This window comes from Morus notabilis, unplaced genomic scaffold, assembly GCF_000414095.1.
Source record: "Morus notabilis unplaced genomic scaffold, ASM41409v2 Scaffold581, whole genome shotgun sequence".
NCBI classification, from domain to species: Eukaryota; Viridiplantae; Streptophyta; class Magnoliopsida; order Rosales; family Moraceae; genus Morus; species Morus notabilis.
In genome coordinates, this window is record NW_010362557.1 from 156,448 (window position 1) to 176,708 (window position 20,261).

The 20,261-nt window shown below is 38.2% G+C and overlaps 4 protein-coding genes across 8 annotated transcripts in view; 1 reads left to right on the top strand and 3 right to left on the bottom strand.

Moving 5' to 3' along the window:
• The window catches only part of LOC21390244 (uncharacterized protein DDB_G0287625), a 9,108-nt gene extending 5,341 nt beyond the window's left edge, over positions 1-3,767 (bottom strand). The window contains exon 1 of the mRNA XM_010102462.2: positions 2,735-3,767. Within this exon, the coding sequence (XP_010100764.1) occupies positions 2,735-3,344 (610 nt within the window). The 5' untranslated portion in view covers positions 3,345-3,767. The remainder of the gene's footprint in view (positions 1-2,734) is intronic.
• A 598-nt stretch (positions 3,768-4,365) lies between these two features.
• LOC21390245 (probable plastid-lipid-associated protein 14, chloroplastic) lies at positions 4,366-9,505 on the top strand. 2 transcript variants are annotated; one of them, XM_010102463.2, is made up of 14 exons: positions 4,366-4,477; positions 4,952-5,283; positions 5,376-5,419; positions 5,508-5,586; positions 5,669-5,785; positions 5,991-6,173; positions 6,256-6,342; positions 6,931-7,037; positions 7,131-7,218; positions 7,390-7,470; positions 7,562-7,638; positions 7,999-8,134; positions 8,457-8,519; positions 8,738-9,505. In XM_010102463.2, the coding sequence occupies exons 2-14, from the start codon at positions 4,963-4,965 to the stop codon at positions 9,383-9,385; spliced, it is 2,031 nt and encodes a 676-aa protein (XP_010100765.1). In that variant the 5' UTR covers positions 4,366-4,477; positions 4,952-4,962; the 3' UTR covers positions 9,386-9,505. The 2 variants fall into 2 exon arrangements, with proteins under 2 accessions (XP_010100765.1, XP_024024177.1); XM_024168409.1 differs by lacking the exon at positions 4,366-4,477 and having other exon boundaries at positions 5,236-5,283; positions 5,365-5,419.
• Positions 9,506-10,074: 569 nt separating this feature from the next.
• On the bottom strand, positions 10,075-13,685 carry LOC21390247 (F-box/LRR-repeat protein At5g63520). Of its 4 annotated transcripts, none has more exons than XM_024168412.1 (10): positions 13,395-13,685; positions 13,179-13,286; positions 12,993-13,085; positions 12,736-12,879; positions 12,497-12,598; positions 12,355-12,394; positions 12,015-12,170; positions 11,724-11,905; positions 11,472-11,590; positions 10,075-10,884 (listed from the first exon to the last, which is right to left on the bottom strand). In XM_024168412.1, the coding sequence occupies exons 1-10, from the start codon at positions 13,629-13,631 to the stop codon at positions 10,461-10,463; spliced, it is 1,605 nt and encodes a 534-aa protein (XP_024024180.1). In that variant the 5' UTR covers positions 13,632-13,685; the 3' UTR covers positions 10,075-10,460. The 4 variants fall into 4 exon arrangements, with proteins under 4 accessions (XP_024024180.1, XP_024024179.1, XP_024024178.1 ...); XM_024168411.1 differs by having other exon boundaries at positions 12,355-12,403; XM_024168410.1 differs by having other exon boundaries at positions 12,497-12,649.
• Positions 13,686-15,039: 1,354 nt separating this feature from the next.
• Positions 15,040-19,880, bottom strand: LOC21390248 (splicing factor SF3a60 homolog). Its single transcript, XM_010102466.2, has 12 exons — positions 19,603-19,880; positions 19,062-19,175; positions 18,721-18,825; positions 18,418-18,560; positions 18,201-18,297; positions 17,521-17,685; positions 17,271-17,342; positions 16,485-16,640; positions 16,266-16,343; positions 15,957-16,085; positions 15,684-15,830; positions 15,040-15,545 (listed from the first exon to the last, which is right to left on the bottom strand). Exons 1-12 carry the CDS (start codon positions 19,774-19,776, stop codon positions 15,399-15,401), a joined length of 1,527 nt encoding a protein of 508 aa, XP_010100768.1. The 5' UTR covers positions 19,777-19,880; the 3' UTR covers positions 15,040-15,398.
• Positions 19,881-20,261: the final 381 nt, after the last annotated feature.

The window sequence follows — 20,261 nt, forward strand, 5'->3', positions numbered from 1 at the left end:
TTTTTGGTTTTTTTTTTTTTTGGGGGGGGGGGGGGACATTAATATTCTGTTAATGTAAAATCAAGGAAAACAATATGGAAAATACAGTGGCAGCAAAATCACAAGTACAGAATAGTGAAATCAACATGGACAAAAAAATGTATAGTTCAGATTTGTAGAAAAAGAACAAATACAAATATAGTGATAATGATACACGAGTGCAACATGGCAGTAAAATCACACAGATAGAATCCACAGCAACAAAGCCAAAAAAAAACAACAAACCTAACAATCGCATACAAAAAGTAGAACAAAAAGAAATTGATTAAAAAAACCATATAACTACTTAGGATTAGGACAGAAGGAAACGATAACAATAATAACTCAACAATCATAAAGCAGAATCTTTAAATAGGACCATAGATGGTGTCATAAATGAAACCTTCCCTCCCAAGCCCCTAGTGGCGGAACGATAAATGACCTTGTCAAAAATTGAAAAGACTATCATGAGCACCACAATTGAAGAGCTAATAGCCCCTTGTTCCAGAAGAAATTTGGGGAAACGCAGCTAAAACCCACATTTCTCAAAGGAATACAAATGTAAATGGTAAAATAATATCTAGCCCTAATTTATATTAGGGTTTAAAGAGATGTAAAAGGGAAGTATATAGTCATTCCAACAAAAATTCTCCATATGGACATGCCATATCAGCACTCAAATCCAACATGGCGCTCTTCATTAGTTAGACTAATAGCCATACCCAATAGTGTTTCTAGAGTATTGATAGCATGAATTTTCCTGGCAATAAAATCTCTCCACGTCAAATATGGTAAGAAAAAGGTGTGTTACACCTGAGGTAGTCGACTAATATTAATAGGCGTACATTTGATGATGCACAAGAACAAAGTGGATCTGCTATGAAAACAATATTTTTATTATCTGTCTATGAAATGACCAAAAAGGACAGCCCTTGTGACAACTCACTGTTAAATTCTTGCACAAGATGCCTCGACAGAAAATTTGTTTTCAACTTTCTACTGCAAAGTATGCAGTAGGCACTACAGCTTTAGACCATAAATTACTTATTAAATCCACAGAAAGCAGTCCCCTTTCACTCTATAGTTGAATTGAGATGTTTAAAGTCATCACTTACCACATGAACCTTAGCTATTCAACTCGCCTTTTTTTTTAAATTCTTCTCTACCAGAATAATTGAGTGGTTCGAATATGGCATCTACCAAAAACTAATTCCGCTTGTTGAACATGCTAAAGAATTTAGGGCACAATGGAACTGATTATCACTTTCAAACAGTAAGCATTAACTCATCAAAATCATAATAGTTTTCTCTTTCTTTTCTTTCTTTATTTATTTTTTTATACAAGAAAGGCCGTGCCTACTTTTCTCTGACCACTTTTTAAAAGCAAAAAATATAGAGAAAAATGTAGTTTCCAAAAACTAAACGTATGATATTGGGTAACACAGACCAATTCACTATCCATAATAATTCATCATCAACAAAAAGAAATTCAAAATGATTCGATTAACTGAAAGATTCTGTGAGAAATGTGCACCTATTTATGACATCTGTGTGAAATGAGACCTAAGTTATTAATTATTATTAAAAAAAAGAAAAAAAAAATTAACAACTTGACTTAGACGAAACAGTGGAACCTATCTAAACCACCAGACACCAGTAGATCCCCCCCAACACACCCCCTTTCCCTATATGCTCCACCCTTTCTCACTTTCCTGTAACAACTGGAAAGTGCAAATTACGTTTTCCCCCTGCCCAATTTCCTCAAACAACAGCTAAGGCACAATTGCAAAACCAACATTTCAGAGAGAAACAGATATGTAATTATCTAGGCTAAAATTTATGTCCAAAAAAGAATAAGGCAATACTGCTTCTGCCATTCTACGGAATCTGACATATTCCAATAAAATAAATAACTTGAGATTTAGCAATTATTTAAATAGGCAGGACTCTTTGAGGTTTCCAAGCAGCGATCAATAAGAACTTTTAATCTTCAGCTCTACCCCACCCAAACTATGAAACTAGAGAATCTGAATCTCTATTTGCGATTTCCAATTTGACCCCATTCCTCTTCAATAAGAAATTATAACCTAAGGGAAATCTAGAACTGATGTTTAAATTCACACGAAGAAAGGCTAAGACCATAAAGTTTAGCTTAAGTCAGATTGGAACATCTAAATCTTTTTCCAAACCACCTATTCTTCAAATATCTCCTTTTACGACCACGGAAAATTGCAAACTAGCATTTACTGTATATTGATCAGATAAAACAAACAATAGAGACCCTTCTTAGTTAGAAATTCAAATAAAATTGCGACCAGTTGATGTCCAAATTTTGAAGGATACTTTTATCACAAAGAGATCAACCAAACACCAACAGAGCAAATTAGAATAAATTAACAATATTCGAGAAAAATACAAATACAGAACAAGAAGAACCGAAGAAAAAACAAAATGAATGAAAAAAAGCTAGCAGATTTGAAAACAAAATCCGTCCTTCCAGGAAAGAAAAAAATCCTCATATTATTTTCCCACTACACTAATCTATTCTAGACGCCATGCCAGATACAATACAAAGTACGATAAAGATGACCCTGCTTAACGCTCGTTAGACCGTAAAATTAACTAATATTAGTAAATTAAGAGTCCCAAAACTGACAAGTTTAAGACGTGGTATGAACTGCAGAAAACCGATAAACCATTCAGTTAGTTACCTTACCAGAATTTTCGACGACTTGCTTCCCCACCGAACGATGTTCATCACCAACAACCAATCTCTCGCTTCGCCCCTCCTTACTTTTCCTTTCCCTGTCCTTCTCTTTATCTCTGTCTCTCTCCACCCCACCATCCCTACCCTCCTTCCGACTAGAATCCCTATCCCTATGCCTCCCCTCACCCTTCCCACTGCTACTACTCTTCTTCACCACCTCGGCCTCTTCATACATTCCCATACTTTCATCCCTCCTCTTACTCTTCGAATCCCCTGAGGCCTTCAATGACTTCTTTGAACCCTCGCCGCCGCCTCGGTGATCATCGTCGCCGCCATTCCACCTATCGCTCGCTCTGTCATCCATCCTCTCCTTGCGCCGCTTCGACGAACTGTAGTCCTCCGAATTATCCCCATTTCCCGAACCGCCATACAGGTCCTTCCCATCCTTCGAATCAATCTTCTGCTTCTCACTCGAGTTCGAATCCTTCGAAACCCTAACCCCGCTACTCTCCTCTTTCCCCTTCCGATCCTTCACGCCCGAATCCTTCTCCGAATCCGAGTACTCCTTTGCCTCCTTCGAACTATGCTTGCTAGACTTGTGCCTCGAACTCCTAGGCATCACTGAGAAGCGCTCAACCTCGAATCCCAAATTTCAAAATCAAACGCCCGAATTTGAAATATTCAAACGGGAATTGAGCCGCCAAATCCAAAATAGGAAACCCTAATTCGAACGCGGAGGGATGCTTAGCGGTCGAATCTGAAAATGAAACCCTAATTTCAAAACCCTAGCTACGGAGCGACCGACGGCGGAGAAAAACAAACCGGAGTGACGCGGCGGCCGGCGGTCGGAACAGAGGAAAACGGATCGCCGGAGATTAAAGGGCGGCAAGAGAAGTTGGGATCGACAATGGAGGTTGGTTGTTATGGGGGAAAACGAAATTCAGATTTGTGGTGTGGTGAGGATAAATGTGGAATACCATAAAAATGTCTGATGAGAGAGAAAGCTAGAGAGAGAGAGTGGAAGCGGAGGAACAAAGACCTATTTTTTGCCCTTTATCGGAGAATTAAATCAGACTCGGCGATGACTTAAGTTCGAGGGACAAAAATTGTTTCAATGTGACGACATTGCCCCCGGAGATTCACGATTAATTACGAGGTTGATGAGGTAATCACGTTGTTGAAGAGCAATTACAACGTGACACGTCACCGATAGCGGTTCAAAACGACGGTGGATTAGGGAAGTTTAGAACTCAGGTGCTTCGGAGACCATTTGAAATGGATCGGACCCAATAATCAGATTCGTTCATCATGTGGGGTCCGTCTAAGTGGCTCTGGTCGTTACACGTGGTTTTATTTTCCATTGGACCACAAAACTGGGCCTCCATGGTTAACCCAGCGTTGGTTTGGGCTTGGGCTGAACATTTTCAGCTTTCCGACAACCAACTGGTTTTTAGCGGCCCACGACAGAGATTACCGTCCAATCGTGATCAACAGCACGAGTTTTATTAACGTATGGGGCTCGTCCTGTGAACGCCACGTGGCAGCGGGCCCACAAAAAATATGATTAGGATTTCGGAGAGATATTTGAGAAGGCGGACGTGGACGTGCGACGAGCCCATGGCGAAACGTTTTCACCGCTTTCTTCCACGCAAAGCTCACACGCATCCTCTTCCCTCCGCTCCTATAAATACTCGCACCTCCATTTCTCTGTTCCTCAGTTTCACTCTTCCGTCTTTCTTCTCGACGTTTCTGGTAAGTTTAGATTTTCTTCTCGATTCTCTAGTTAACTGTTTGGTTGCCGAGAAAATTGTCGGGAAATTTGAGGAAGCGTTTGTAATTATGATCAAGTTGTTGGATTAATTTCTCCGAAAGTTTTGGATAGTTCAGGTTTTTCGTTTTCTTCTGCGGAATTTTTCGTGCTTTATTAGTTTTGTTAATTTTGTTTCGATTGCTGGAATCATAATTAATGCGAAATTCGCTTCTTTTGGAAAGAAGTTGAGTTCAAAAGGTTAGAACGTTAAGTTTGATGTTCTGTTTGTTAACGACGAGGTTGAGGAAAGGAAATAAGGAACAAATACTACATGAGCAGTTAGTGAGCAATAGAACAAACCAAAGTTTTTCAGTTATTTTTGCGTCTAAAATTATCATTTTGTTTTTTTAATCAATGGATTTTAATGGAGAAGTTGCTGATATTTAAGACGTCCCTTTTTGTTGCTTATTGTTCAGAGCTTTGATCAATGGCGTTATCGAGATTTGGTGTGAGCCCAAGTCTGGAGAGCGCTGAATTTGCTTATTGTGGTAGTCTAAATTTGTCGACAAGACTCTCTAGGCCTAGTCCGATGCAGCTCATTGGCAGATATTCCAATTCAGCTCTCAGAAAATGCACGGGAGTGAAGTGTTCATTGTCAAGAAATGACGTGATTGCTCCTTTGGAATCAGAGGGAAGTGCTCAAAGTGCCTTATCAGTTTCTACGGAGGAAGAATCAGGACACGTTGTGCGGTTCAAGATTTCCGATTTTAAGATTCTCGACAGTGTCAGCATCGGCCTTGGTGGACGGGTACAAGGAAACTAGTACCTTTATGATCTATTGTAAAGGGTAATCATGTGAACTGAATGCACAGGAGTTGATTGATTTTAGCTTTGTTGTAGGCCGATGAAGTAATTTTTGAAGCCATGGTGAAGGATACTAGTAGGTCAGTTCATCACCATTTTTACAATGATATGTTGATAATGATATTCACTATGAGCTTGAGGTTAACACATGGTCATATGGAATTGCAGTCTGTTGTATAACTCAAGAGTTGTGCTTCGACGGCTTATGAGTGCTCAAGCTCAGCGTAGGGGTAAGCGTGCAATAGAGGTCAGTAGAGCTTGTAATCAAACTTTATTTTGGCATATTTAGGTTAAATTTGGGCATAACTATTCATTGCTTTTGTCTGTAGGTTTTGAAGAAGTTAGTTCGTCGTAGACTTATGTACCATTCATATTCAATGCAAGTTCATGGTTACATCTCTTCAGCTACAAGTAGTGGTCGTGTCTCATTTACCCTAGTCCACGGGGTAAGTTCTTTACTGTGTCAGATAGATTTTGCCACTATTGTTTTTTTATGCATAAGCGACACCGACTTAACTCATTTTGCTTGGTCTTCCAATCAGTGATTTTATGGATTTTGTATCGTTCATTAGTCACAACCGGAGATGAATTCTAATAGAAAATCTATTATATACAAAGCTGAGACTGTATTTGCTTTCATAACCATTGCAGTATCATGGAAGTTTTTCTTTAAGACATTGGCTTGAGCAATCGGATTGGCTTCCAACTTTGGAAGCTACTCTTGCTTTGGACGAGGAATCTGTTAGGAGGGTAGGAGATGACACAGTTGGAGGACCTGCAGTTTCTCGGCAATTGAGGCTTATTAGGATATTGATGAGAGATCTATTGATTGGGGTATGTTTCTCATTTTCTGGTGACAGATTCATGGGATATTGATGATGGATTTTAAAATGTTGCCTTCGTTGTATTCCTTCAGGTGAATTACTTGCACAGCCATGGGCTTGCCCATACGGAATTGAGGCTGGAGAATGTGCACATAAGCCCAGTGGATAGACATATTAAAGTACGCACCAGATATTTAGTGTGTAATTGAAGGCTGGACTTTTTTAATGTCTTTGTTTCTTCTTTTAGTATGTAAAGTACCAACATCCATTGTAGCTCCAGCTGCACTAGTACCTTTTTGAAACTCTTTCAAATTATATCTTTGTTAAAGCTTTTTATCAGAAGGCACCAAAGTGGGTGCTGCCTAAGGAAACATGAATTGTACAGAGGCCTACTGTAGAAAAGATTTAAGAGAACTGCAATCTACAAACAAATGTTACTTGACAGCCATGAAGGTAGAACCTTGAGGAAACCCACTGGACGCCCTCAATGAACTCCACTTCCTCCAAGTGTTGCACATCGGACAAGGGCACAGTGCTTTAATCATTAATCGAATGGGAAAGAGCTGATGCATATGCTAGTATTATTTTTGTTGACATATTGGCATCCAAGGTCAATCATCTTTATTACCATGCTGCATGCTATATCGAGAGATGCACAAATCCTGACTCCTTAAAATAATTGATTTGACAACGTGATCTTCTTTTTCCTTCACATCCTATGCCTTCTCTTTCGGCCTGCTTTATCAGTGCAGATTGTTCTTTTTCAGGTAGGAATCCTAGGAAATGCTGCTGACTTTTATGAGGATGGTTCAAACGCCAGTACTCTGGACAACAACATAAGGAGGCGAGAAATGATGATTGCTTTTGACATGCGGTATGTGATCCGAGAAGCAACATAGGTTTCAGTCGAACATCTCTAGAAGATTTTCTTGATTTTTGTTTTCCCTGTTTCATGCTTGTTGTGAAGATGTGTTGGATTCATGATGGCAAAAATGGTGATGCGGGAACTGATGGATCCTTCAGTCTTCACAAAGTTCAAGTCATTCCTCACTAAGGTATATGACTTTCCCAGTTTTCTTGTAACTATGAGTCTTTGCTCCTCAATGCAAAAGCTCGTTGGATCCAGGAATATGTATTTCATTATGCACTATGCTTAAGATATTGATCTTTTGCTTGGTAGAAGGGAAATGATTGCAATACCAACATTTGTTGATGTACAACTGCAGGGAAATGATCCGTCATGCCTACGGGAATTTCTATTGCAAATTCTCAACAAGAATTCCACTTTCAGAAATGCTGGACTCCAAGTAAGAAGATGTGCTTAATGAACAGTTACTCTACTTCCAATGCTCCTTGCCTTATTTATATGAATGTTTTTATTCATTTTATGTCTTGCAGATACTTGATAGGAACTGGGGTGCAGGTTGGAACCTTCTATCCTTGTTGCTTGCAACTAAGCCTTCTAAAAGAATAAGGTGCGCTCTTGTTCATATATAGACATCGATAATATCCACTTGCATATTTCCGGTCTCCTTTGCAAGTCAAAGAACTAAAAATTAAGGACTATTCATCTCTTGTTAGTCGTCAGGCGTGCATTTGTCATGTAGTCGGTCCACTTGGTAACAGTGCCCTTAGGCACCTAGAAGAGAGGGGTCCATGAGAGATCTTGTGAGAAAAAAAAATAAATAAATAAATAATCTTGACTGTATATTCTTGGAAATTGAATGATATGTGTTTTTCTGTTTTTATTATAAACGCTCTTTAATATATATGCAAGTTGCATATGATATGCTAAAATTAATTCCAATTATAATTTCTTAGTGAATGCTTCACAGTTGCTTAGATGCTCTTAGACACCCATTTCTGTGTGGACCTAGATGGAAGGTTGTCCCATCCATGGATATCATCAGGTGGGGTCTTGGTTCAACTGCAGTTCGAATTTCTGAGGAGTACATCTATGGCCAGCCTCAGGTATGTCAGATCTTTACTTTTCTAGATCTAGACTTGTGCCGTCATTTTTCTGTTTTACAATTTAATACATTTGTCCCTCATCATATCCTACCAGGGAACTACCATACACCAACTTATACCAAGTAAAACTGTGGTTTAGTTTTTCGCTTTATATGCAAATAACGTTCTTCTTATTTGCTTCCTGTGTTACGCTTACTTTCATGTATAATTATGCTCTATTTTATATTTCTGGTAACTTTGTTATTTCTGATCATCTAACGAGACTGCATAGGGATGAAGGTATGGTAGATGCACTAACTTTGTGCCTTTTTTCATTCTACAGCGTAGAAGACTAGCGCATTTTATTGAACTAATGGAGATGCTCAATTCTCATTCAAGGCCAAAGGTAACAACTTAGTTGCATTTCCCACAACTCTCCTGCTTTATTCTTTTTAACTATATCCATCAGAATGCATAGTTGGAAGTTTTGCATTCAGGTTTTTGACTTCCAGACAACGACAAAAACATGCTAGTTGTTTACACAATTATGTAACCGGTTGCCATGTCCATTTGTATGGACAAGTGAATATTCCAATTTTTTAAAATCACGTTTCAATTTTGCAGAATTGGCTGGAGTTCCTGCCAGGAAAGTGGCGTTTATTATACTGCACTGGGAGGCACATAGGCCTGACCCTTCGGCAACCACCTACGCGAGTTCTCGTTGGCGATGTGCACCTAACGATATCTAGATCATCGAAGTTGAACACTGCTCTTTCATTTGCCTCCGACGTTGACTTCAGAGTCATGCTTGGCCAGAATTGGCCGCATGACAAGACTGGTGTAAATGGGAAAATGCAAGTGAACTCATCATTTAGATTAACAGCAGGCAGACGCCTCTATCTCAAAGAAGAAAAAACTACAGGACAGTTCCCATGGAGTCCAAACACCCATGATTCTTTAGCTCAGAAACTCGCCGGCAAGAAGTGGAGGAAAGTTATTCCGTTTGAGGAGTTTCCGATGAGCCTTCCGGTTGCCAAGCTTGGTTCAAGTGACATTGAGGTGACACTGAACCTCGGTGATCCGCTGAATAAAGACGTCAGCGTCGCAGGAAATGTAGTTCAGGAAGTTCGAGTTCAAGTACCTCCTGAAATGTTTGATTTGACAAAGCTCGTTTGCGGGACGTATGTAGATTCCAGGCTGCTAGTCCTGAGGGGAGTGAATGGTTCTGCACTTCTATTCACAAGATCTTGTGATGCTGTAAACTTGAGATGATAGTGGCCTTGTGTATTAATTTCGATGTTTCAATTGTCATCTGTAAGTAATTGTTTTATGAACTAGGAAATGAAAAACAGTGAGCACTAGTGTTCCACTGACGAACTTGCTCTTTTTACATCTTCTGATTCTCCTAGATTTGAGAGATCGGGGTGAATTGTCCAAAGGAAATATTGAAAACTCCAAAGTTCACACTGTCCTCAAAATAAATGACGATACAGCGAAGGAAATCTTTCGTGCAATTAAATTAAAACGTGTATATGTTGGAAGAAAACGAGAAGTACAAATGTTAAGGGAAATAAGTAGTTGTTTTAGATATATCAAAGAAAATAAATAAATAAATAGTTGTTTTGGCTGAAAACATGTTCATTTTCTTCGTGAACTAAACTACGTCCGTTTTACTATCGTTCAAGTGAACACGCGTTGTTTTGTAATTACTCTTTATGTCGTCTAATGATAAACGACACCTAGTCTATGCTTCAGACTTTTTGAGTGCGTTTAGAACTCATTCTAAAATAATTTTATTTTTTGTATGAAAATGAAAATAAAAACGTTTTCAATCTTACCAATCGGTTAATCACCACCTTTCTTTCTTCTTTCAACGGTGACGTGAAATTAGAGCCTGAGTCATGCACGCACACTACCGCCAGGAACCAAAAAAAAAGGGTGAAATGAACATTCATTTCACATTCTTAAACACAATCTTTTCATATATGCTACACGAACCTCTTTAACGGTTTTGCCCTGGAAACCTTACAAACAGGTCAGAGTTGAATAACAGCAACCAAGTTTATTAGATATTCTAAATTCTACATATATACTTATTGTACATATGTTCAAATTCTAAACATCATGTCTAAGCAGTACATTCAATTCAGAAACATCCAATACAAAAGGTTCAGCCAAGGGCTAGCGCTACTTTGACCTGGCGTATCCTCGGTCCGTCTTCTTCTATGCGGAAATGGAAGACAAAGGCAACGGAGTCCTTGGCATCTTCAAAGCAACTCAAAACCCGCCATGGGAGAATGAGAAGCAAAAGAGGACGTCCCATTCATCTTAGAGAGCGTGAGCAAATCTAATACCCAAGTGGTGGTGAAGTATATGACATCACTAGATAAACAGTGCTATAGACATGCAGACAGCAGCTGGGAACATTTTCCTTGTGACCTTCCTCTGTCAAACTTGAAGAGCTACGCCCAATTTCCCCTCCACAAAATATTCCTGCAAATGGGACCCCAGGAAAGTTCTTCACAAATGGGGAACTATCGACATCCTCTCGCGTGAAGAATGTGTCACCACGGCCATAACACGAGAAGATGAAACCTCCAAAAACTTCATGACTGATGTTCTTCCTACTTTCATTGAACTTAAAGTTTTTGAGGTCCAAAGAAACACGACCAATTGAGTTCAATGCAGTATCAGGATCTGAACGGTAGAATTGAAAGCGATCGCCAGTTCTGATGCCAAGGCCATTTACATAAAGATATTCATCATCTCCCCTGTAGCACAAGTCTCGTGTCAGATTTGGAACAAAATAATTCAACAAAGAACTGATATATTATTCGATTCAGACTGATGCTTAAGGAAGGAAACTTATTTCTAGGGAAAAAGCTAAATATTAAAATCAATTATTCAGAAAGAGTAGTTATTTCAGCTTGGTCCAGAGATGTAAGTTAACTTTAGATCAGTGCCTTGAGTAATGTAATTCCATGGAGCTCTACCAAAATGTCATTTCATTTCTACCAAGACTTGATTGCGCTTAGAGTTACCCCCTAGGCTTTCTAGGTAAGTATCAAAACTATAGAATTTCATCACATTTTTACTGGTCAATTCCAATGGCAGCAAGTTCACACATAAAATACAACTTAAAGAGTTGGAAATTTATCCAATAGTCAGCTCCCACATCATTTTCTGTCAAAAAGAAGAAGCTCCATGTAGCTATTTAAAACCATTATGACCCCAGTAAATTACTGAGTTACTTGGGAATAAATTTGCAAAAACATATGTGGATAAAGCAACCAATATAAGAATAAAAAAATCCCTAGAAATAATAATGATTAAAAAGAGTTCCAATTCCATATATTACCCAACAACTCCATAGAATGACAAGGAAGTTATTGATCTAGGCCTCTCTGATCCAATGGAGCAATTTTGCCTTTTTGTAACTCCAATGTACAAATCAGAAGAATCGACATGATCTTCTAACTGTCACTCATAGAATAAAAAGACAATATCAGCTCAAAATTACTATCTCCAGGTGCCTTGAAATTCAGGAATAGATCTGAAAGGGAGAGACAAATAATAATTGCCAGTCTACAAACTTATCACACTAACGTACCGCGACATTGATATCATTCATAATACGTTGACCATCAAGAATAGCCCGTTGTCCTTCTATTTTAGCAGTGAGCCACGTAGAATGATCAGAACAATTCACTCTAACAGATGCTGCCCTGTATGTCGGACCAATTGCTGATACTCCATTTGACAATGCAACATGGAATCGAATATTACCAATGCCTATTCATTTACAGCAAACCAGACTATGCAAGTCAGGATTACTTAAACAACAAACAATTAATCAATAGTAGCTCATATAAGTATATAACTAGTTTGAGAAGAAAAGTACCATGAGTGTTGTTTCTATCCCTTGCAAATGTAAGAGCAACAGCGTCAGTAAAGAATTTTGCACTTCCACAGAAATTTCTTGACTTATTCGCAGTCTTATACAAAAACCGACCTCTCTCATCACCCACAATAACTGTCTCCTCAGGCATAGCATAATCTGAAGTATTGAGATGTAATTAACAAAAACTAATCATGTACTTTAACAAAGAAATTTCTAACAACACATGATCATAATCATATTCTTAGGTAATAAATCCAAATCTCACTGAAGAACAAATTTAAAAGGTGAGCTTTTGGCAAACAAAATTAAAGGACGACAATTGCAATGAAAGGAAACTCACCCAAAATGTTAAGAATTGGTTTCATGTTAACAAGCCCTTCCTGTGCCATCTATGATGTGAGAACTTAGAAACACAATCAAGGATGAACGTGCTGACAATAAGTAGAGACTAAACTAAACAAACAAACAAAAAACCAACTCACCCCAAAGAGTATAATCCCAACCGGGGATTTACAACCCGAAACAGAGTCAGTGTAATCCCTTATGTCCATTACAAACTTCTCAACTAATGCATCTCGAGGCTCCTGGGCAACATAAAAGATTTCACTAGTGTCAGCATTCCTTAACACGTCAACCTAAACACATAAACAAAGTAATTATCATATGATCTCAAGATAAACACACACATAATATATGCATATATATCTATATGTATATAAACCTTTGTGGATCGTAACAATGGAATAACATCAACTTTTAGTCCTGGCACAAACCCAACGGTCAAAACGATGCCAAAATTCTCATCTTCTGAAGTTATTGACCCATCATCATCACTTAGATCTCCACTAAAACTAGTCCACTTGACCTAGCAAAATTTTTGTTTCCAATAAAAAGAAGTAAATTATCAATCTTTGGCTTCATTTTTACTCCAAAATTTACAAATTTACTAGGACAACAAGCAAAATCAACAAAAGAAACCTCTTTAAGCTCGTCAGTAAGAGCATCTCTTCCAATTATTCCATTAGCAGTTGATATAATTATCGGCGTTTTAGTCCCCAATTTCTTCGATATCTGATAAAGAGAAACGAAAATCACTCAAAAATTTTTTCATCTTTTTCTTCGAAATGGAAAAAGAAAAAAGAAAGGAAAAAAAAAATTACTTACAAGCTTGAAAATGTCATACAAGCGAAATCCACTTCCAACACTGGCAATGGCGAAATCAGGGCGTATTGGATCCGTCAGGACCTTATCGATAACCTCTCTCACGGCAACCTATCAAGATCACAATTTCACAGCAAATTATCAAATTTCTCAACTTTTTTTCCTGTTTTCTCGGGAAACAAACACGATTGAAGTTGAAAATAAGGACGCTTGTTCTACCTGAGGAGAAGGATCGAGAGAGAGGGCGGAGGCGAGCTTGGGGCGAGAGAGGACCTGAGAAGAGACTCGATTCCACGACTTGCTCACGCAAGCCGCGGACGCGAACGACGGCGCCGGAAGCCTCGCCAGAATATTGTGGAGAAGGTCGTCGGTTAGCAAAGAGAAGCCTGTCGTTTTCACCATTTTGGTGTCGTTTCTGGACGAAGAGGACGACGATGGTCGTGAAGGATCGTCCATTTGGTGGGTTGTTGTCGAATGGTTTCAGTTTGCATTGCCTTGGAAAAAAACTGTTTTAAGATAGGAAAAATGCATTATTAAGCATATTTCACGCCTATATTTGAAGTAAATAACATAGTGCTTTAAATTGTTTTAAAATAATTTTATTTTTTATATAAAAATAAAAATAAAAATATTTTTAATCTTAATTAAAATTTATTTTTAAAAATTTTATTAAAAAATTATTTTTAATATAAAAAAATATATTAATGTCTCTTTTTACTTAAAAAGATGAAAATATAGAAACAAAAAATAAAAAATAATTAAAAATTACTTTTAATTTTCTCATTTTATACGAAATTAAAAAATTATTTTTATTTTTATTTTTTATCTTTATTGTCTCAAAAAATTTAAAAAATAAAAACCAAATATTTATATCACCCTTTTTTTCACTCAGCAAAAAGCTTGCCGGTAAAAGTTCCATTGTTGCCTAAAACGATAAGTCGTACAAGGTTTAACCATTCCTTGCTGTCAGACATGGATTATGACTTGAGAACAGCATCTCACTCCAAACTGTAGGGCTATTCATGGGTTTGGTTGGTGTGGAGTAGGACTTTTTTTCCCCGCCCCAAAGGGTGCGGGTTGCACATATTTAGCCCCAACGATGTTAGAAAAATTTCACAACCCAACGATGTTCGGGTTGGGTTGGGGCGGTGCGGGGTGGGTTTGGTGGTCGGTTTCAACATTCAAAAAATCAAAAACTTAAAGTTCAATATAATATTCAAACTTCATCATTAAATAGAAAATAACAACAATCCTTATCAGTCCGGCGAGAGAGCACCGGAGAAAGTGGGCAAGACGGCGGCCGAGAGGACTGAGCAATGAGGAGAGAGATATGAGGGGGTTCACGGGAGAGGAAGAAGAGGTAAAACTGAAAAGGAAGAGGCAAGAAGAAGGGGTTCACGGGAGGAGAGACCAAGAATGAGATTGTGAACCCTAATGTTAGCGAGCCTAAGGTAGAACTTGGACAGTTCGGCTTGGGCCGAAAGCTTGGGGGTATGTTGTGTGAGTTAGGTTAGGGATTGCGGGTTGTTATGGGCTCAACCCGCAATCCGTCCCAAACACTTCGGGCCAGAGGTATAATGGGCCAAAAATTTAAAAATAATGCTGCGGGTTGCTTTTTTCGACTTGAGTTGGGGCGGGGTGGGTTGGGTTTGCGGGTTTATGAACAGCCCTACTCCAAAGTCCTGATTTCTATCTTTGCATTCTTAACACGACATGTCGTGCCTTGAGAATCCTGAGTTGTTGATGCCACCACACTTTTTTTTTTAATCATTTGTCTTGTGCTCTAGACCGGCACAAGTTTGAATGCCATCACTTGATAGTTGATACATGGACGAAAAGTAACAAAATAATTTCTAATGTCTGAAAAAAAAAAAATCAAAAGAAAGAAGTTGGCATTCACATTTATCAAATATCACATGTATAATTTTAGTGATAGATTAACTAAATGAAGCCAAAAGGCCTTCTCCTTTTTGTTAAACGAAATGAAAGGCCCCAGTTGGGACTACAAGGTGAACCAATCTCATTTTTCTTCACAAGAAAAGAGAGTTGCACATAGAACCTGCAAAAATTCCAGCATAGCCTAACTCCCCTAGTGACTTGTTACAGATGTTTAGATGGTGCCATAGAGCTAGGGACAGAGATGCAAATTGCCGCCAAATGCAAGAACTACAAAATCAGTTCCTGTAACAAGCACATTCAAGTTTTTCGGGACTGTCGATTCTCCTAAATCAGTCCCTGACGCTGCAGATCAGTGTACGTCTTTTTGTTGTAAATGTTACCCTCTTTATCTTCATATTCTTCTTCAAGATCTGGGCGCCATTTATTGTATCCTTGTCGTTGTTGTATCCTCTTCCAAAGTTCTTTTGCTTCCTGCACAATACAAAAAATTGGTAATTGCTCCGTCATCTTTCAGGCAAAGCAAGGCCATTCTATAGGCTCAATCTAACAAGTAACTACCAAACATTGGAAGAGAAAATTCACCACCACAAAAAGATCTCAAAAGGATACCTCGATTGATGTGATCTCGTTGAAGTTCTTGGTATTGGGTATACCAAGACAACGCATCCCATGCTGATGCCGCCACTCCTTGAAATGCCGCTCAAAAGCCCGGCGGCCCCAGTAACTGTAGTTTCCACATATCTCACACTTGAACTCCTGAATGCATAAATAGTCGGAAATGCATGATCAGAGCTTAAATGAATACTATAGAAATTAGTACCATCAACTTAATTCTAAAGAAATTATGTCTGAAGGGAACCCCTTAGTTAAGGAAAATATTACCTGGCCAAGGCCATGAAGCTTATAAAGCCAATAAGGTATAGGCTTCCCGTCCCAACCCATTGGCAATTTGAGGGGATTATAAATCTGCTGATCATCGTCATCACTTTCACTTTCAGCGTGTGTGTCTTCCTGCCAGAGTTAGTCAAACAGCATTTACTATCAGAACCAAAGCAAACTCAAAGGTACAAATGCAATTTACATGTTAAGTGTACAAAGTAGCCACGCTACAGGTTGTATTTGTGATTGTTATTTCTTTGTCTAATTTTTCCGCAAAAGTTAGAAAAGATGAAAACAAAGATTCACACTCACATCCTCACGTTCTGCCTCCATTTCCTCATACGTCAATGCCTGCTTCTTCACAATGTTGTCTTTTGTTCGTGCAATTGTCTGCATAATGCCACAGAAAAACCAACATATTGGACTACTAAGAATAAAATAATGATAAAATGGAAAGTTGTGGATTGTATGTGGCGCCTTCTGATGTTCAAATAATATGCAAGGTTAGACAAATGGGCAACAAATGCTAACCTCGTCAAGTGACTGGCACAGTTTGTTTATTTTGGACTCCGTCAGAGCAATTTCTTTCCAATTGTTCACTTGTGGAGCTGCAGCAATCCCGTTTTGTTCTGAACCACGTGAACCTTTAGCAAAATGTTTCTTATCCAACTGTTCAAGAGGTGCATGCTGCATGAAAGGAATAAGGAATTTAAAGGAATCTGTTATTTAATCTATTAAGATAAAGCTTCAAAAGATTTGGAAGGAAGTCCTTGAACAAAACTCTTATCAAACTCAGGAAAAAGGATTGCTCCCAATATTAACAGATTTTCTGGAAGAAGGATTCAAATTTGTAAATTTACAACATTTACAAAAGCCTAACGTGCAATAACCAGGATATTCACTAGTAACAACATAATTTTTCAGCTTTTAGAGTCATATAATAAGCGATCAGAAATTATAATCTTCTTGCGGCCTTACCAACAAGTAACCATCATTCTATATCCAGTCAAAATGCAATTTTCAGACATCCGGACATCCGACAAATCTAAACTACAGAAGAAGAAAAAACAAAAGACATACTGACTAAGCATCCGTTGAAGAACCAGACAGAAACAACATCCACTTGAACTCTTAAAAGTTCTTCTATTTGGATCTAAGTAATACGCTGGGGAAAAAAATATGTACTGACCAAAGCAATCATTGAGGAACTAGAGCAAAAGGAGAACATACACACAAACTCTTAAAGTTTTTCCTATACTTTCTTCCAATTTATCATTGTTTTAAGAAAGAAAGAAAGAAAGGCTAGCGTGAAATTACCTTTGTGAGGAAAAGCCGCTCCGCACGTTGCTGAACAGTACCACCCGTTTTTAGTCCTAATGCAGCCAATGCCTGACAAGAGTAAAAACAAAAATTTGCAAGGAAAATAGTAAGTATAGATACAGCTAAAAAGATGTATTGAAATTTAAATCTCTATAAGTATGCAGATTGAATACAAATTTAACAAAAACATGCTTCCTTTTAGAAAATAACTTTACGGGAAAAAAATGGAAATACAAATCTTCTTTACCTCCTTTAATTTTTCAGGACCCACTTCGACCAACTCTTCAACCGTGCTATACAAATCAAGATCAATCACGGTATGCTGATCTGGTACATGCCCATTTCCTTGATCTTCAGGCTCCCATCCTTCTACCTTACCATCTGCCCATTGCTCTTCAAACTCCATTGCAACCTGCGCCAGGAACATTGTAACATACTTTAAAATGTAAACCTAATAGAGCATAATCTAAGATTGTCACGAATGAAATCTTGCATGGTTGACACATAAGAATACATGGTAGATGAAGATGAAATAGACAGTGCATGATTGATATTGCACAGAGAGAAGTTGAAACTAATTTCAGTTTCAGAATATGTCCTTCACTACATATACACAACAATCTAACAAATCTTACGCAAACATCTCATAAATATGGCCAATTACGATAATTCAAAACCACCTCAAAATTGCAAAGCTTAAAAATCTTCAAAGAAAATTCCAGACTTGACGAAGCTACTGAATTCCTAACATTTAGAGAGAGAGAGAGAGAGAGAGAGAGAGAGAGAGGTACAAACACAAATTATAAAAGTTAATTCCTATTTCATTTTACATGCACGTCAAATTTGATGACTAAAGCCTAAAGAGTGCATTTCAGTCATGCAAAACGAAAATACCATATTCTGCTCATGCAAAACAGAAATACTAACCTTTGAGAATATTCTATCCAGATCTTCCAAGGGCTTTGTCCGCTGGAAAAAATATATTAGATACTCCAATAGATTCTCTATGTATTCCCTGTATTGCCTGCAGAAAACAGAAAGGACGAACATTCCAAATTTCATGTAAATCACTAAACTACCCAAAAACGTAAACAGACAGACCGCCATAATAAACATTCTAAAACAAATGGAAAATGCACTCTACCTAGTCAACTTCAGCTTGTAAGGAATTTTATGTGGCTGTGAAAAAACATCAAGGTAAGCAGAGTACTCGATGGGCTCCCCAAACTTGGAATTAATATACTGATTGTATAATTCGTGCAAGTCAAGGTATCTTCCAGTAGCTTCCTGAAAAAGAACGTATAACAGTTATAAGGTGGAAAAATAACTCTTCAACAAGTTAAATTTAACAAAGCAACGTATACAATGAGTAGATAGCAAATCATTTTGGGCTTGTTTGGAAGGTGGGTTCAAATCAGAATTCAAATTTTGTGAGAGAGAGAGAGACCTCGCCACTGAATTCAATTACTGGCTCCTCCTTCAGCATCGCTTCATACTCCTCATTGGAATTAACAACACGCGCAGCTGGGTGCCTTCTATGGTATTCACGAATCTGCCCAAACACAAACAAAAACATTAAAATATATTTCAAAGCAACAACTCGCCCTTGTTATTGCTCCACTATTTTAATCATTAAACTAACAAGGAAAGAGGACCAAATAACAGAACCAAAAACTATGAAAAATATAAGCAATGGCTTGAGCAGAATTTCCACGTTTAAGAACCTTAATCTGAAAAATTATAGCAACAACAAAATGCAGATACAAGATCATTCTCACAAAACATTACCTCTTTCAGCCTATCATAAAATGCACTAAACACATTGGTGCCCGTCACAGTTTGGCCCCCAAGGGCCGCAATCTCATCCTTCCGTGCATTATCTTTGTCTTCATAAATCTCAACCTGAAAGGAGAAAAAACAGGAAATGTAAGCTAGCTCTTTTTTTTTCATAATTCAACCAGTTTGGTTTTAGTTTGTACACAAGGAATCAAACTCTAAGTTTGAGTGCTGAACCTAATAAGCCTGCTAAACCAAATCAGCACAGTAATTCGGCTCCTCAATTATCAAAGGACAAGATTTCAACGTACTAACACAAAATATCAATGTAATTCACTAGAAAACCGGTTTCGAGAACTAATTGTTCCCTCGTTTCTTACATACTAAGCAGAAAGCGGAAGAAAATTCGAAAAAAAAAAGGCAAGCACTTAAATAATTTCAGGAATCCTAACTAATAAATGCCCTGGCGAGGTTCGAATATGAGTGCTTCGTATAAAAGTTCAACTATTTCCCTAGTTTTCAAGAATTGAAAGATGAAGAAGAGGAGATTTACGAGTTTTTCGGTGGTGGCGGTGATGGTGTCGATCATGTGGCGGATGCGGTGGCTCTGGAACAAGCTGTCCTTGGACGTCGCATGACTGTTCTGGAGCTCCTTCACGATCGACCGCTCAAGCCGCTCAACCTCCTCGTGAGCCGACCGAGTCACTTCCAGAAGCGTCGACGACATCTTCGCGTTCTTCAGCTCCCAACGGAACCGACCAGAATCGAAGAATTTGCAGTTAGGGTTTCAAGCTCTCTCGCTCGCAGAGAAAGGGATTTCTTTCGAACGGAGAATTGTAATCGGGGACGAAGGAGAGATGTATCTATTAACCTGTTTAAAGCTTAAACGACAGTAAGATTTCAAACAAACCGACAAGTCCTTTAAGGAAAGGAAAAAACGACGATAGGTCGGAAAACGACGATAGGTCGGACAACGACAATAAGTAAAAAAAACGACTGCACAAAGAACAAAAGCAACAATGAAGCCAAACGACGATAAGTTGAAAAACGACAATTTGAAATTAACGACAATAAGTTAATGACAAAAAAGACATATTGGAGAAGATAACAACTTGCAAAACGAAGTAAGAACGAAGAATCGAAAACCAAAAGGAAAAATGAAAGAGAAATGGCATTATAGGGAAAAACGACGATATGTTGAGAAACGACAAC